Here is a 17,145-nt window from a genome sequence, read left to right as displayed (position 1 = left end):
TATTTAAGCACGGCTGGGGTTGAGGGAGAGAAGCAAGGCTTCAGGCATGGTACAGAAACATAACCAGAACACCTATAAAAAGAAGTATGAGGACTTATACAGTTTCATGGCTATAAAGAGATCTGAAGTATGTGGGAAGAGGTGACAAGAACGATACAGATCTGTTGGCATGAAGTGGCTGCAGCACAACAATGTGACAAGGAATGTACGAGCATAGGCTGCAGCTGGAGGATGGAAAGCACCACTAACATGCAAGTAAGATCAGTCTAGGGTCTATAAATTGGGATGATTTAGTCTATTCAGACCACAGAATTTGTGGCTTCATAAGTGTATATGTAATAGGGAAAGTGTATTTCACTGTTTTAGCATTGGCTATGTATTATGGTAGTAGTGCGCCCAGTATTATGGTGCATTATCCAAATAGAACAGAGCAATTACAGAGAAGATTCACATTGCAAAGGTATACTCTCTTATGATTGGAATGCAACTTCAAAAAATCCATTAATAACTCACTGTATGCAAAAATAAATGAGTAAGAACATAACTGACTCAAGTACATATGGTTCAAAGCTCAACAGTTACTAGTTTGCCCCCCTTGAATTTACTTACACTTCTTATCTACACAAAGTACAGTGGCATTGAAGTTCTACAGGTCAGAAATGAAGTGTATTCTGGGGACTGCTGGGACAGGGAAAGAGGAGATGAAATGTTTTAGTGTTGTAAACAACATATTTTCTCTCCTCGGTTCTTCTATGCTGTCCTTAATTTTACAGGCCTGTAAAACATTCTGCCTCATGCTTTGATCAGATTATTGTATTTACATTATTGGCATTTATATTTTTGTGTGGTTTTGTGTTTAACTTGCTGGCTGTTTGGGAATTTTGTCTTCTAATTAGTGGAGTAGGTTTGAAATTTATGTTTCACATTTTCTTCTGCATTAATGTTTCTTTGTTTTGTATTTCTCAGAGGTAGGTGTTCTTTGTGGCTGCTGCTAAAAAAATTTATGTGGCTAGACTCAGTATTTTTGTTACTTAATACTCAACAAAGAGAAAATAGCCACGTGGGCTTATTCTAAAATATTAGGTATAGCAATGTAAATCTCTTCAGCTAGAGCACTGTATTAAAAGAACAGTTTTGAAAATATGCGTGCAATTTTTTTTTTTGCTTGCTGGATTTTTAGGTAACTTCTAGAAGTGTCTCAGCTTGATTGAGAGGGTAGTGGTGGCATTCCTTACTTTACCTCTACCATTTCAATAACTACTTACTTTTCTCTAAAACAGAAAAATGTTCAGAGAGCACTTGTGGTCTCTTCAGTACGAGAAGTGCACTTGTTTTGTGCATTTGTTGGATCATCTCTTTCTATCAGTGCTCAGATACCACACTGTTTCTTCTTAACTACAGCAATTGTTTATATGGAAAGTGAGTGCTGAGACTGTTTGAGATATTTGAGATGCCTTTAATGTAATGCAGTAGCCGTAAAAGAGGAACTCATGTTCCAAATGACCATCTGGCTCTCTGCAGGGACTTAGTAAATCACAAGTAGTTCAGCAGACCCAAGCTGAGGAGCCCTGGCACTTTGGTTTCTCACTAGAAACAAAGCTGCTAGAGCTGCTTCTGCACACATGTGCTCATTCTGCACATCTGCTCATTCCAATTCCAATTCACGTTTTTTTCACGTTGTGGACAAAAACCAGCCATGTTGGCACAGAAAAGGAGAATGATGGGCTGGGGTGAGGAAGGGCAAAGCTTGTGGGTGTCTTAGTTCCTTCCTGAAGGATTGGTTCTGTAAGCAAGTTTCAGACCTGGCAAGACAGACAGTCAGCACAGCAAAGGGGCAGCATGCAGAGAAGAAGGGGCAGGCTAAGAGGGGAAGCATGAACGCTGCTGAAAATTAGAGAATGCCAAGTATCATGGATGGTCTTTGTGAAAGTTTAGCAACTGACCAGTGTCAGTCAGAAAGTGTATGTTAAGCAACTGTGTAGTACACCTATATTTGTCTGAATTTCCACCTCTGTTAATAGACATACTCACTTAGTAAGTAACCGCTGGCCAGCTACCTTTGTTTATTTGGGACTGAGGGCTTACAGAATCACAAAATAGATGAGCTTGGAAGGACCTCTGTAGGTCATGTTATCCAGCCACCCTGCTCATGCAGGGTCACCTATACTTGGTTGCCAGGACCATGGTCAGACAGCTGTACAATATACAAAAATAGCATTCAAAATTTAGAACCTGTTATTTTTATTTTCTGGGAATTTTTAAATCTCTAAATATCTTTTCATAGGTGATCACCCACTGATTGTTCAGTTCGCTGCTAAAGAAGCACAGGTTTTGTGTGATGCTGCCCGTATCATCTGTCCTTTTGCAGATGGAATAGACCTAAACTGTGGCTGTCCTCAGAGGTAAAGGTTTGAACAAGCTGGGTAGATATGGGAAAATAATTAAGAGACTAAAGAATGCTGGTCTTCCTTTTCATAATAATTTCTATCTTAGCCTAAAAATATATTTCAGGAGAGTAAGAGCTTTTTAACCTGTCAGAAATGTCTATGTGGCAAGGCACTGTTCTGACTGCTCCCAGCTGCCTGTCACCATGGTGAGACTGGGAAAACTATATGTATTTGCCAACTTGCCTTTTTTAATTTCTGTCATACTGAGTGTTGGCTCTGAAGTGTCCATCCCTTCTCAGCAACTGTTAAATGTGCACTGCCAAAAAGAGCTTGCTGCAAATAATTTGCAAGTGTTTTGAATCATGATGTAGCAATTTCCAGAATAATGAGGCAAGTCCATGATGTCTCAAACTTGCTGCAAGTGAAGGATAGTCTTTAAAATAAAATTATACAGATAAAGTAGTGAAAATAATTTCTTCCATCTTTTATTACATTTATAAGTATAGTGAATTAGTGATGTACTTCTGACTTAAATTGATAAAGATTTTGTCTTGACAGTGAAAGACAGAGTAGTAAGAGTCTTCCTAACTGGTTCAGTTGAGAACCATGTGTTACATGTGTGTCAGGCAGTCTTTTTCTAAATAAAGGCCTGAAAAATGTAGGAAAATAAAAGATAATATTACGGTGCAAATAAATTTAATTTCTCTATTCTAATAAGGTTTTCTTGACCTAAAACTATAGAATTTGAGAAAGCCTTTCTGGAAAGATGTGAGGCTTGTGCATGGAAGTATTGGGGTTTTTTTAAGCTAACTACTGTTAAGTATGTCGAACTGTCTGTTCCTTTTAGGCCAAAAATACATGCTTACATTTGAATTGTTTGTTTCTTGTGCAAATTAGTTCCAAAATAACAAAAGTTGGTGTACTTTATGTGCCTCTATAAGAAAAATTATTTTAAAAACTGCTGCTATTATGTGGAAGCAAAGGTTATTCTTGCCAGTCAAAATGGTGAGACCAGAATATCACTAAAATAATATCCTCACTTGCACTTCAAAAAATCCTCCTCTTCAATATGAAGTTGTCATGCATTTAAAAGAAATCTGTGACGGGGGAAGGGGAAACATCAAATTATTTCTTTCACTGTAGATTAAATTTTAATTTATTTTCCTTATGAGTCCATTCTGTGGACAGAAAATGGAACTTAAAGAGATTAGTAACCTGTCCAAAATTCTAGTAGCACAATGGAGACTGAACTAGGATCTAAAAGCTGTACCAAACTGCAAACAAATAATTGATCTACAGCCAGTACTATCTCTGTTCATTTAACCACACACTCTGAAGGTCATAAGGAAAGAAACTGATGTATGTAACTGATATTCATCTGCATCTCTTCAGATGTAGATTATGAGTGTTCTTTTTCTTTTAAAGATGGGCGATTTCAGAAGGTTATGGTGCTTGCTTAATAAATAAACCTGAGCTTGTTAAAGATATGGTGAGACATGTACGGAGTCAGATCGACAACCCTAAATTTTCAGTATCTATTAAAATAAGGTAGGTCTAACTTAAGTGCTCTTTCTGGTACATGGAAGAATCCTTTTTATTCCCTTAAAGAATTTAGTGTAATACTAATAATATTTATAATTCTGTTAATGCAATACTACACATAGTAATTTCCTTACATGTGAAGACTGCTGAGATTTTTTGACTCAGATGTCTGGGGCAAGTAATAGAAAACTTAAAACCAGCACAGCCTTTGACTACTTACCCAGATAACACACTGTAAGCTAGAGTTCTCTTGCAATCCAAACAACATGGAAGTACAAGTTAAAGATTAGGGCTTTTATAAAAGAAAAGCAATACATAGTCTGTATCATCACAAGGATTTGCTTTGTGAGCTATTAGAGAGCAGAGCCACACTTGTGGTTGGGTCTAAAGGGATGGGTAACAAAACTGAGAACTGGTCCCACAGCTGCTGTAAGGAATACATTCTGCTTCCCTACATCAGCATCTAAACTTCTTTAGACTTGTTTTTTATTGCTTTGTGTACAGCCCAGAGAACAGAAGGCTCCAGGGAGACCTTACAGCAGTCTTCCAGTACCTAAAGGGAGTCCACAAGAAAGACGGAGGGAGACTTTGTACAAAGGCATGATGTGACAGGACCAAGGGGCATGGCGTCAAACTGAAAGAGGGCAGGTTTAGATTAGATATTAGAAAGACGTTCTTTATTGTGGAGGTGGTGAAGCCCTGGAGCAAGTTGCCCAGAGAAGTTGTGAATGCCCATCCCTGCAAGTTTGTAAGACCAAGGTGGATGAGCTCTGAGCAACCTGGTGTTGTGGAAGATCCACTACCTCCCCATAGCAGGGGAATTGGAACTGGATGATCTTTAAGGTTGCTTCCCCATTGAACCATTCTATGATTCTATGACCATTCTTGATCCATTATTTCACCATATATTCTATGTGCCTTTTGTTATTTGTCATTTAAGTTGCAGCTCAGTTTCCAGTCCTTCTAGAAAAGGGAACTATTATAAATTCGGTATTTTTTTTCCCCCACAAAATATGCAAAATCCTGGCATTGATTTTAGATTTTTTGGGTACCCTTGCTCAATCTCTATAAAATTTACCATGTGTATTACGGAGATGTGATATAATTGGGAAATGTTAAATTAAATACCAGTTTCCATACACTAAACTCATATATCTTAAAAACACCCCAAAAATCAAACACTCTTTTCCAACTGTAATATTGTCTTTCTACTGTTATTTATGGAAATCTGTGGTAATTCCTCCTTATGGAGGAGTGCTTTTTATATAGGCCAGGAAATTTACTACCTGCTGCTTTCATTCCTTGCAATTTTAGGATCCATGAGGATTTAAAAAGAACAGTTGACCTGTGTCAGAAAGCTGAAGCAGCTGGAGTTTCATGGATTACAGTACATGGGAGAAGTATAGAAGAAAGGCATCAACCTGTACATTACGATGCAATTAAAATAATTAAACAAAGCATGTCTATACCTATTGTGGCTAATGGAGACATAAAATCTTTAAAAGATGCTGAAAATGTTCATCACTTGACAGAAGCAGATGGTAAGATTAAACATACTCTATTTTCTATGTAAACCTACCAGGTTTCAAGGTATTTATTTTGCATGTAAGTAGGACATGATTTGAGTGCTTTCTCTTCTTGAGGAGACAAATGAAAGAGGATATTTTAGATGCCTTAAAAAACTCATAAGCAGAATCACTGGTGATCATCAGAACACTAGAGCACTGCTATTCAAATAATTATTTCTGAGGCAAATTACAAAAGCTCTGTGATTAATTATGCTATCTCATCACTCAGTAGTGGAGTTCAGGGGGACCTTCAGACATTCTCTTTTTTATTCTCTTTCTCTGATCATTTTAAAGAACTGTAAACTTCCACTTGGAAATCTCTACTTCCTGCACATGGGAGCAGATTTCTTACAGTGAGACCACAGTGGAAAAGGGATATGTTGTTAAGCCTGATAGTTAACTTCAAGGACACAGTGAGGCATTGCACTTTCATTTCAGTCATAGAATTCGGGGATTTTTTGTAGTTATTAAGTCACAATAGATTCCTGCAACTCTCTGTGGTTTCAAGACAGTATGGAAATTTGGTATATGTTCTGAAAAGGTAATCTGTATCTACAGACCTTGTGTCTTCCAGGAAACAGTACATGTGGCAGGTTTCTGCTGACACTGTTGCTGTTTAAAAACTACAACAGAAATTGAACCGAGCTGCCATGCTGCTTACAGTGACTTTCCCCCCAAATACAGAGCAAAAAGGAAATGCATAATACAAAAAAATGTTCTCACAGTCCAGCTGACCTTCTTCAGTAGTAAAAATAGTAAGCATTCCGTTTTTTTCTGTCACGGACAATGACAAAAGAAATTTTTCATTTTTGATCATCCTATTTTTTAAGAAAAGACTGAGTGTGATAGATTGTATCTTGATAGTGCAGAAAACCAGAATCCCTTAATCACAGAAAAATTACAATAGAACTTGTATGGGTTTATCTGACAGTATTGGATTAGAGTTGCAAATACACTCCATGCTTGTTCAGAAATATTTACTGCATATCAAGAGTCCTAAAATGTACTTAATTGAGCATTGAGCTCTTAGTGGAAGAAGGACAGTGAATAGAATGAGTTACACAGAAAATTATTGGTCCTCTTGTGTCTTTCCATTGTAATTTTATGTTACAAAAGCAATAAATGCGTGTAACAAAAAAGAACAAAGTACTAATTAGTTGCAGTTTCAAAAGAAGGGAAGAAATGCTTCTGTGACCTGTGTTTTGTTTCAAAATTTCTGGAATGTGTTGGTAGGTGTTGTAGATCCTCTGAGGTTTGTCTTGTTTAATGGATTTCTCTGATACAGCTCTAATACTCATCCCCGTTGTTCTCCCATTACTATCTGTAAGCTTTGGGTGGGTGTCCTAAGGGGTGTTGTACAAAATCAACAGGAAGATTTAGCATAAAACTGAAACTAGAATGTAACTTACTGCTTTAATTTCCGATTTGAAGGTATAATGGTGGCTAGAGGACTTTTGGCAAATCCAGCTATGTTTGCAGGATATGAAGAGACACCTTTTCAGTGCATCCAGGACTGGGTTGACATTGCTCTTGAGCACGGAACTCCTTTTACGTGTTTTCACCACCACTTGATGTACATGATGGAGCGCATCACTTCAAAACAAGAAAAAAAAGTTTTTAATGTTTTATCAAGTACTTCAGCAGTACTAGATTATCTGAATGACCATTATGGTTTGGGGTAAATGAAAGTATGTTAGTCCTATGTCAATTTGTACTTTGCAGTTGTTGATAAACTGTAAAAGTTTTCACTGGGTTTTTTACTTTTTAGTCACATTTGTATATTGTGTAAGTATTTTCAACACAGCAGAACATTATTATTTGAATGATACTTTATATTTTTATGTCTCCATTTTTCACTCTGAAGAATATTCAAGATTCTACAAATGTGGAATTCTATTTACAGTGCATTACTACAGAGAGGACTGATTATTGTAAGGCCCCAGTAATTTAATTTTTCACCAGATAATTGCTCACAGCAATATCATTACAAAACTAAGGACTTTCTTACATTAAACCTCCTAAAATCAGGACTACTTATAGATAGTGATGGTAGTTTCAGACCAAAAGAATACAAAGGAAGCAACTGCAGAAGTTTTTGCTTTAGATAACATAAGCTTAAAGCCCATCATGCCATCCTTTTTTAAATTTGATGTATCTTTTGCAGCTTAAAACTTTGTAACTTATTTATAACTTAGAAAAATTTAATACTTCTTATAGCAAAAGAAACACAGAATAGATAAACAATTATGGAAAGAAGGACGAAGGAAAAGGAAGAGGGAAAGAAGAAAAAAGGAAGAGAGAGTTTAAGTACAAACTTAGCTGAATCTAAAGAACAAGACTTTTAAGTTAAATCTAACTAAATTCAGTTTTCTTTATCTACTGTTGAATAATTGTATACAAGATAAAATCCCTATCATCTCTCAAACCACAACTTTTTAGGTCAAAGAAAAGCTGACAGATTCTCTCAGTGGGGCTCTTGCAGTCCTTTCTGCCTGCTGGCATGTTGCTTACCAAAGCATGACAGCCACTTGGTTTTGAATCATTATATAGGGGCAAAATAGTGAAAATTAGAACAAGATAATAACATTACACACCAGCTGCATTTGTTCTGCAAGGGAAATTTCACAAAACTATACAGTACAATTATTTGTAATCAAATAAATTTTTTCTTTATATGTTTACACAGAAATTCATACCAAAAATTGCCGAGTTTTCTGACTGTGATTGTTCTATGAATATACATGTGAATAGTTCCAGATTTTCTAAATAAATTACTTCGTTTTGTATGCTGTTGTAATTTTTTTTATTAGACAGCAATCTGGAGAAGGGAAGCTTGCTTTTGATGTTACTCTCCAAATCTTTTCATAGTTCAGGTATCCTAAATTATCACCATTTTTTAATGCAATAGCATAAAATATGTGATTATTTTTCTTAGTGAATGTTTAGGCATATAAAGAAAAGTTTGAAAGGCAGGACCTCTGATTTAGGCATATAAACAAAAGTTTGAAAGGCATGACCCAAGGCATCAAGTCCAGTTCACTATTTAAGGCAGCAAAGTTACATAACTCTTTTGATATGATCACCTTCCCGATGTGCTAACAAATGGAAAACTACAGACATGCTTTGCTCTCCTAGGCTAATTGAGACAACCTCTGCAGCCATTTTTGGTGTGTCTCCATTCCTTCAGACAACTATCTTTTCACTCTTCTGGATTGTAATGTTTTCTTGATGTTAGTTGGGCACAGTTCTGTATAGCATTCCAGGTAAATTCCCAGCTGTGTCCTCTACAGTTAATTACTACTTCTAATACTTCACTTTTCCTCATCTAATATTTATCATGTAAATTATGAGTTCCCAGTTTTAGAGCAGAAGTTCTTACTTCCCAATTGTATGACTAGGTATTTTGTACTACCAAATTTCCAGTATCAAGTTCATCCAGGTATGTTGCAACACTGTTCTCAGTTCTGAAACACCTCCAGCGTCCCCTGAACTAAAACTATGCAACTGAATTGTAGAAGAGAAGGATTTGTGAAAGTATTAACTAAGCCCTTTGTTGCCATCTTCTTAAGAGTTTTATGATTTGGCTAGCAACTACTATATATAGCAAACTGTCCCATTAGCCTCAAGGAGCAGAGAAGAATAATTTACTATATATAATCAACACAAAGGCTTTATTTTTTTCTGTAGTATTGGGAAAATTGAATTTTAGAGGACTGGAAATACCTTGACCTACTTAGGAACTGAGTACTTGATGATTTTGAAGGCAGCAGTTGTTGTGCCTGTGTGAGATTAATCACAGAGATTTCTGCCTGAAGTACAAGACCTAGGTTGTTGTTAATATTGGTAGTAATTATGGAGTGCTTGATCTGGCCTATCATAAAAGTCAATGGAAGTTCATCATCCCTTTTCAAGGGTGAAATGAACTGTTCACCTTCCATTCTGAATTTTGTATGCATGTGAACATGGTTCACTGTGTTTCCACAGAATAAATTGCAAAGTTGGAGTCATTAAGCCAGATGTTGAACACCATACTGCACCAATATACATAAATTGCTAAGGATGAGAGTTATTCAGCTACCAGTGTTGTTTTTAGAATATGGTCATACTTCTCATTATAAGATATTTGAACATGAAAAAATACTAATGCAGTTTAAAATCACTGGATTTTAGTCCTTCTCCTGTATATGTTACTTTTAATGTCACCAGGTGGTCAGTCTTTCTATTTTCTAGTTTTTAAATGTTGTAACATAAGTACAAAGTAAGTGGCATAAGATAAAAAGCATTGTTTCCTATTTTAGTTTCTTTGCTCCTGTAACTGATCCTATTCTTTATGTTAAACCCCCCTGCACAACAATACCATATTCTCATAATACCTCTATGCTTTTGCAACTTTTATCTTGCTACAGTAGCCCCAGCACTCTCACACAGCCTATACAATTCCATTTTTTCTATTGCCTATTGTTAAATTTTTTAGGTCTGTTGGGTTGATGGTTGGGCAAAAGCTGTGTGTGATGATAAGGCTGTCACAGAAGTCAAAATAGAACAGAACAAGTTTAAACTTTACTTTTGTTACAAAAGAGAATTAGTTGATTTCAGTCCTCTAACCAGCTGTTAGTATATGGGCATTTCCTATTTCTGCTTCTGAATACTTTGTCACCTCCCTGATGGAAGAGGAAGGTATTCCTTTTAACTGTGATGCTTGAAGGTTTGTGAATTTTTTTCACTAAAGCAGCCAGCCATTTTATATATATATATGTGTGTGTGTGTGTGTGTGTGTGTGTGTATTTAGTATGGCATCATATTCATCATATGGTAGTTCAGTATATGAGAGACAGCCTTAGATCAACAATCCTTCTACAGCTTCAGTTAGAATTCCTTCCAGGAGCAGCAGAGTGCACTCAACAGGAGAAGAGAGGTCTCACAGAGGTTTGCAGGAGATGTCTCTTTTCTTCAGATCTCATTTTGGGTTGGTGGGGAACACGCATCAGCTGCAGGGAAGTGCACAGCAATCACACTCACAGTGAGCCTTTCTGAGATTTACAGAGCCTCTCAAGTGAAAAAGTGGCTCCAAGTCTCTGGCATTGGGGACAAGTGAATACAGTCCTATCAGTATGAGGCTATGCTAGTAGGAGAGCAGCTTACAGTGCTAGAAAGGTGAGTAAGCAGCTCAGAAATGGAAACTGCTCTGTAGTTAAAGGAAAGTCTTTATTCACGTTTTAACAGCTTCAGTGAAGTATACTGGCTCTAGGCCACTAGCTAAAATGTAATAACCAGAACATTCTAAGACGTTGTGTTTTGTCTATAGTGCTGATTAAATATGTTTATGAAAATGTGTTAGAAATACTACTTAAAACTGGGGCTATTCCTACTGTGTAGATTGGATTGAAATGACTCTTTATAGTTCTCTCCACTATTTGTTGTTCCTAAACAATTATTTGGGATGTAACCTTTCATCCAGACATTGCTTGGCAGCAACTAGAAAAATGTTGACACACTGGCTCCATCCCCAGGCTGCAGACCTGGGAAATTTTAAGTAAACAATTTCAGATTGTGAGCAGCTGCAAACAGCTCTGCTCAAAACTGCTTATGCAAGAACTTCCCACCCCATGTCAGTTCCAATGGATTAGAGTAACAAAGAACTACTATTCACAGCATTTTATCTGTCTCATGTTGATGAAACTTAATTGGGAAAGAATTCCCCAAAGCAAGTAGTTGTGTCAAAGAGTGCTGGTGATGCCCAGGTAGACAAGGTGACCTCTTCCACTGACAGCACCTCAGCATCTGTTAGGATCAAAAGGAAAAAGTGATCAGAGCACGTCCTTCTTATGCAGGGGCAAAGAAGGAGAGTTGCATTGAAATAATGTGCTTGGAGCCTTGGGTTGCTGATAAAAAGCATTGAGGAGGACCATAGGATAGAACAGGGTTTTCTGAAGGAATGCTGTTTTATTCATGAGGCCCAAACAGGCCTGTTGGACCGTGTTTGAGACTCTTGTTTGGTTGTTATTTGTGCTGTCTTTATAAATACTGGACCTGTATTCCTTGAGAAAACTGTTTACTAGGTCTTAATACACTAATGTCGTGTAACACATGGAGGAGGGAATGGATGGACACACGCAGTATTTTAATTGAACTTTAGAAATTCGTGACAATGTTGGAGAGCAGAGTTGACTCCCCAGTCGATTTAAGCTGGAATCATGGAGCGGTGGGATGATCACAGCAGGATTCCGCAGCAAAATGCTTACAACCATTCCCTAGATAGGAGAAAGATGATGCTCATTTGAACCCTTCTCAGCGCGTAGATCTACGCGTTTCCCAACAGAGGTGCGGCCCCTTGGTAGCTCCGCGCCCGCCGTAGCTCTCGGTCCCCGCTCCGCAGGAGGTACCGCACGTGTGCCCGGGCGGCCGGGCCGGGCCGAGCGCGGCCTCCGCGTTCGAGGAGGCCCGGGCTGCACTCTGCATCCCTCCCCCGCCTGCACCTTTCCCCGGCCGGGCCGGCGGCAGCTCCGCGCCGCCCCCGCCGTGTCACTCAGCCCCGTCCCGGCCCACATCTCCCGGGCAGGGCGGAGGCGGCACCGTGTCCGTACAGACACCCCGGTTCCCCGCCCTGTGCCGGCAGAGAGACCGGCCCGCGCTTCCGCAGCCCCGGCCGGTGAGGCCCCGCTCCCGCCCTTTGGGCGCCATCAGCTCCGCCGGGTGCCGGCGCTGACGAGGTTCGAAGGCAGGCCTGCCGGCCGGGCGGGAGGGAGCGGGAATGAGGCGGCCCCGGGGCTCCGCGGCCGCGCAGGGGGCGCCGGCAGCGCTGGGGGGCGGGAGGCGGCGGGAGGAACCCGCGGGGGCTCTGCCCGCTAGGCCGGCGCGGCCCCGGGCTGTCCCGGTCCCCATCTCCCTGTCCCCGGTGTCGTTCGGGAGGGCAAGTCAGAGCCGCCCGTTCCCCCGCAGGCCTCCGGGACGATGACTTTCCAGTGGACGGCAGTGGCTGCCTTCCTGTATGGCGAAATCGGAGTAATTCTCGTGCTCTGCCTGCCGTTCATTTCTCCGCTGAGGTAGGAGGACTTGGGTGTGCTGAACGACACATCTTGCTCTTCTCACCAGTTTGGGTTTATTTTACGCCTCTTTTTTCATAAACACGGAGCTTTGCTGCATCCTAAACTAGTTGTAAACAAAGCCGAAGGAATGCTGCTTGGGACTCGAGTATCAGGAGCTGCAAGAATCGCAGCCTCTGTAAGGAGCTTTACGTTTCTACGCAGTGCTGATTCATCCGAGAGCAGCGGTCGGGGTGTCCAGAGGAGCCACCCGCTTTGCTTCAGCAGGTGGGACGGCTTCTCCCAGAGCTGTGGAGCAGGCAGCAGAGAGAAAGGCATCCGGCAGTAATTAATGAGAGGAGAGTGCGGTTTTTTCGGCAGTTAGTCATTTTATGTTTTCGTGTACACTAGGCATTGTAGGGTGTTGAAGAGATAAGACGTCAGATATTCAAAGCAAATGGCAAACTGTGTGTAACGGCTGCAAGAAGTTTGTGATCACTTGTGTGAAAAAACGAGCTGAGTTTGAAGCTGAAGGTTCAGGACTACTGGAATAAAGACCTCTGTAAAACTCTATAAAAACTCATATATAGATTAAGAAAATAGTACTACTTCTGGAACACAACACAAATATTAAGAAAATGATAAATTCTTGTAAAATAAATGCACACAGTAAGGGAAAGAAACAAAATTAATTTATTATCTTTACTGTTTGCAGAGGCCTGACTTACTGCATTATCTCGTTTCCTGTAAGTCGCTCTTCAAATTTGGTAATATTATTTCCCTACAGGAAATAAAGCTAGATTCTGTGCAGGAGGCAGAGGAGCAGACTTCTGCTTTCTTTTCCGAATATCAGGAAGTCTGAAAAGAAGAACCAAACCTACAAAAGAAGTCTTAAAAGAAGAACCCACAACCCCCCAACACAACAAGCAGAATGAAAATTTAAAGCTGTCTCAGCAGTGCTCTGTAAAAACTGTTGCATGATTGTTTCCTGCATCTTTAGATGTATTTAGAATGATGTAGCTTTTATTGCCCTCTTAAGGACCAAGAGTTGTTGTGGAAAGTCTGTATTAACTACTTAAACCTGTGGAGGAGTTTTGACAATGACTGGCTCCTCCACAGCTGATACCAATGATTAGGCATGTTTCCTCAGCTTGAGAAATGGAAACTGTTCTGAAATCTAATTCAACTTCTGGTTTTTTACAAGTTGGCTTGCAAGGAGTTCAACATTTCAACATAGACTATTGAGTTGTGGTATTTCTTATTGTTCTCTAAGCAAAAGTGCAACTGTGTAAGAGGAGAGAAGTATTATGGGAGTCATAATCATCAGATTATTAATGGCTTATGTGAGGAAACTAGCTGCAAGAATTTCTGCAGGCTGATGTCACAAGCAAAATACTTTGGGAGTATTGAAATATGTTTCAGTTACTATGCAAACAGAGTCCAGTGTTTGTGGCTGAAAAGCAAATTCGTAATGTGCAGCTTTACCAAAATTTATTCAAGTATTAAACACGTTGCTTTTAATTCTACAGAAAGGATAGATTTGTATGCTTTGTTTGGAGCATTCAGCTATTCCTCTGAACAGTGGTTTCTGAAAGAGTGAAATCACTTTATCCCCTGCGTGGTATATGCAATTAACTTCTTAACAAAACTTGCAGGAATCTTGTGGGGTTAAAAATCAGATTTAGCTGTTGTGACAGTACCAGGGGGCAGCAGCTCTGCCTGACACATCTTGGTGGCCTGGGAGCTGGTTCTGTCAGCAGTAAGGCATGCATGGTTACTGACAGGTGGGAAACTGCTGTTCTTGGAAGTTTTGATTTACTCAGTTGTCAGTCTTCAGATGGATTCCTTTTCTCTCTTGAGTGTGCGCTTTTTAAATTTTTTTTTTTTTTTAATTTGCTAAGAAGTTTTTAAGTTCCTGGGGAATGAGTAAATTGACAGTATAAAAATGCAAATACGCAGAGACAGATCAGATCTGTTCTATGAGGTGTAGTACATCTATAATGGTGGCTAGTGTTATAGTATGGAAGTTTTATATTTATATGACTTTTGTCACCAAAGGAAGAGGAGTGTTTATATGACTTTTGTCACCAAAGGAAGAGGAGTGTTAGTCAATGTGAATGTCAATTCTTGTTGAGGGAAAAATAAATGTGAAAATAAAACACAGGAAGATTCTCCAGTAAAGCGATCCATATTTTTAGCCTGATTATAACTTGGCAGTGTAGTTTATTTAAGGTCATACCTCAAAGAATCACTTCTTAAATGAAGGTCAGTATGGAGCTTAGAAAATTGCATGTTTAAAAAGTTAGTGAATTGGCTTTGTTTGAGTTGTAGCTTGAAATAAGCTTTTAGTTTGATACAGACTGAGGCTGTCTGCTGTAAAGAATTCAGATTATACTAGAGGACTTAAATGAGGTTTTTGCATGCACAGTGCAAAAACATTTTAATTCTTTTTGGTGGAGAGCTGGAAAGAGCTATAGAAGATGATGCTACAGTTTCATTTAAATTAAATCCATAGTAGGTTGGAAACCACTGTTAGAGGGTAAATTTTTTATAGTCTCTGGTAAGTGTAAATAGTCTTAACAAAAGTAGGAAATTTTACCTCGTATAATCAGATGGTGAGTAGTATGTCTGTGTTAAATCCCTATGGCATGACCAGGTATTATTTCATTTGTGCAGTAGCACTGATTCTAACCTGCAGCAAAGGACAAGTAGGTGCTCTGCTATCACTTGTTTCAGTTCATTTGAGCACATCAGAAGCTTTTTGTTTGTGCTGCGAGTGTGACTTCTGCTACAGCCCTTCATGCAGCAATATCAAATAGACAACTAATTGTTCAAAAAAAGAAGTAGTCTACACCACCATCGGCCTCACCAGAAGTCACTTCTGTAGCCAGCAAATTTATTATTGGGAAAGAGGTTTTAACTCTTAACAAAATATGAAGACAAGACTTGTCTTTTTTGTTGTCATCACAAGTTAGAATGTAATAACAATCCTTGTACTTCAGAGTTAATAGAGGTATTAGTGGATAAAAACCAAAAATAATGGAATGTGTTTTACAGTCTTTGCCCTATCCCTTGTTATAGTCAGGACTGAATACAATGTAATGATAGCCGAAGTATAAGCTAAAATAAAACACATCTGTAGAGTATCTGCTATCATGCAAAAAATTGTACAAGTATTAACAACAAAAAAAAGAGAAGTTAGATTCCTGGAAAAGTTAACATATACCTAAATTATTGCAGTTAAAGCAGCTGTTTAGAGACCTTATTCAAGTCTCTTATCAATAACAAGGCTCTCTTCTGTGGGGTTCTAATGCTCTTCTTTTAGTACTTAATTATTCTTGAATAACACAATTCTATTTTACAGATGGCAGAAGATTTTTATGTTTCCTCTATGGAGCAAAATGGCAGTATTTTGGAACAAGATGTTCCTTACAATAATAGTTTTGTTGATCGTCTTGTTTCTTGGTAAGTGTTAGATAATTTCTTAAAAAATGGGTATAAGAAACCTGGTACATTGAGTTTATATCACTAAACTAATGGAAAGGATTCAAGCCTAGTGTAAGTCAGCTAATTTATTGAAAAATTATACAGTGGAATGAGAGAGGAGAGGGCTAATGCTGCATCCACATTAGGAATCCAAATGCAATCGTATTATACTGAGTGAATGAGAGGGAAAAATGGAGCTTAGGGAAACCAAACAGCAGCTTAGACTTTCTCACACAGGTAAATGAACTTGTTTGACACCAGAATTTGGCTGAGCTGTACCTCATACAGCAGATGGCACTCTTTCTTTTGGATGCTGTTGAAATAGAAGACCAGAATATATCAAAGCACTGGGGTGCTTGAATACTTTTGCTCAGCACAGATACAAAAGAGCTGGCTTCATTTGTTATGGGTAGATCTGTGAAGTAAGAGTAAAGCTTTAATTGTTACCATATGCTTGACTGATTTCATTTAATGTCTGTCCTGACTGTTGTGTGGTAGGCATCTCCTGTATTTCAGTGATGAAAGCCGTTCTCCTGTGTTTTGAGGGTATTAAGTAGTTCTCCATGGTTAAGTGTTTCCAGTGCCTTAGAATATACATGCTACTTAATTCCAGGCTACTTGAAATAGAAAGAAGAAATGCACGGTTTTATTTTCTGCTGAGGGAAACATACAGATGCACTGATACCTGACATATATAACTATGCCAGATTAGGCTATAGGACTATATTCTTAATATTTAAAGTACCAGAAATTCAAATAGACTGTTTTATTATTTTTTTAAGATTATGTTTAGTATTATTCTTAAAAGTAGGTCTTCAGTGAATGGGTTAAGATTGAGAACTAATGTATTTCATTTACTCTGTTGAACTGCTGTTGAAAACTTTGACCAAAGTTTGCTTTTGACTTGGTGATGGTCATTGATTTTGTGGAAAGAGAGAACCGGGCTAAGGGGAAGCAGTGATGAGATACCTGCCCCATAGCATGAAGTGACAGGTTACTGCAGGCCTAGACTCTTCCTATAGCACAGGGACATGCATTTGTTTGCTCCTAGTCTTTGAGGCATTGTTTGAATCTTCACTTTAGGGGTTTTTTTTGTTAATGTCCAAATAACTCAGACATATGAGAGAGACAGTCATGAGT

The 17,145-nt window shown here is 38.8% G+C and overlaps 1 protein-coding gene across 3 annotated transcripts in view; it reads left to right on the top strand.

Moving 5' to 3' along the window:
* The window catches only part of DUS4L (dihydrouridine synthase 4 like), a 36,777-nt gene that overhangs the window by 2,033 nt on the left and 17,599 nt on the right, over positions 1-17,145 (top strand). For 2 of the 3 annotated variants that reach the window (XM_059847349.1, XM_059847350.1), the window contains exons 4-7: positions 2,285-2,402; positions 3,813-3,935; positions 5,244-5,470; positions 6,929-8,283. In XM_059847349.1, the coding sequence (XP_059703332.1) occupies positions 2,285-2,402; positions 3,813-3,935; positions 5,244-5,470; positions 6,929-7,179 (719 nt within the window). In that variant the 3' untranslated portion in view covers positions 7,180-8,283. Of the gene's footprint in view, positions 1-2,284; positions 2,403-3,812; positions 3,936-5,243; positions 5,471-6,730; positions 6,733-6,928; positions 8,284-12,436; positions 12,541-15,883; positions 15,985-17,145 lie in introns of those variants that run through there. The other variant, XM_059847351.1, reaches the window with a different exon arrangement.

This window comes from Haemorhous mexicanus, chromosome 5, assembly GCF_027477595.1.
Source record: "Haemorhous mexicanus isolate bHaeMex1 chromosome 5, bHaeMex1.pri, whole genome shotgun sequence".
Taxonomy (NCBI): domain Eukaryota; kingdom Metazoa; phylum Chordata; class Aves; order Passeriformes; family Fringillidae; genus Haemorhous; species Haemorhous mexicanus.
The sequence above is the reverse complement of the archived record's forward strand: the minus strand, read 5'-3'. Positions and strand labels throughout refer to the sequence as shown.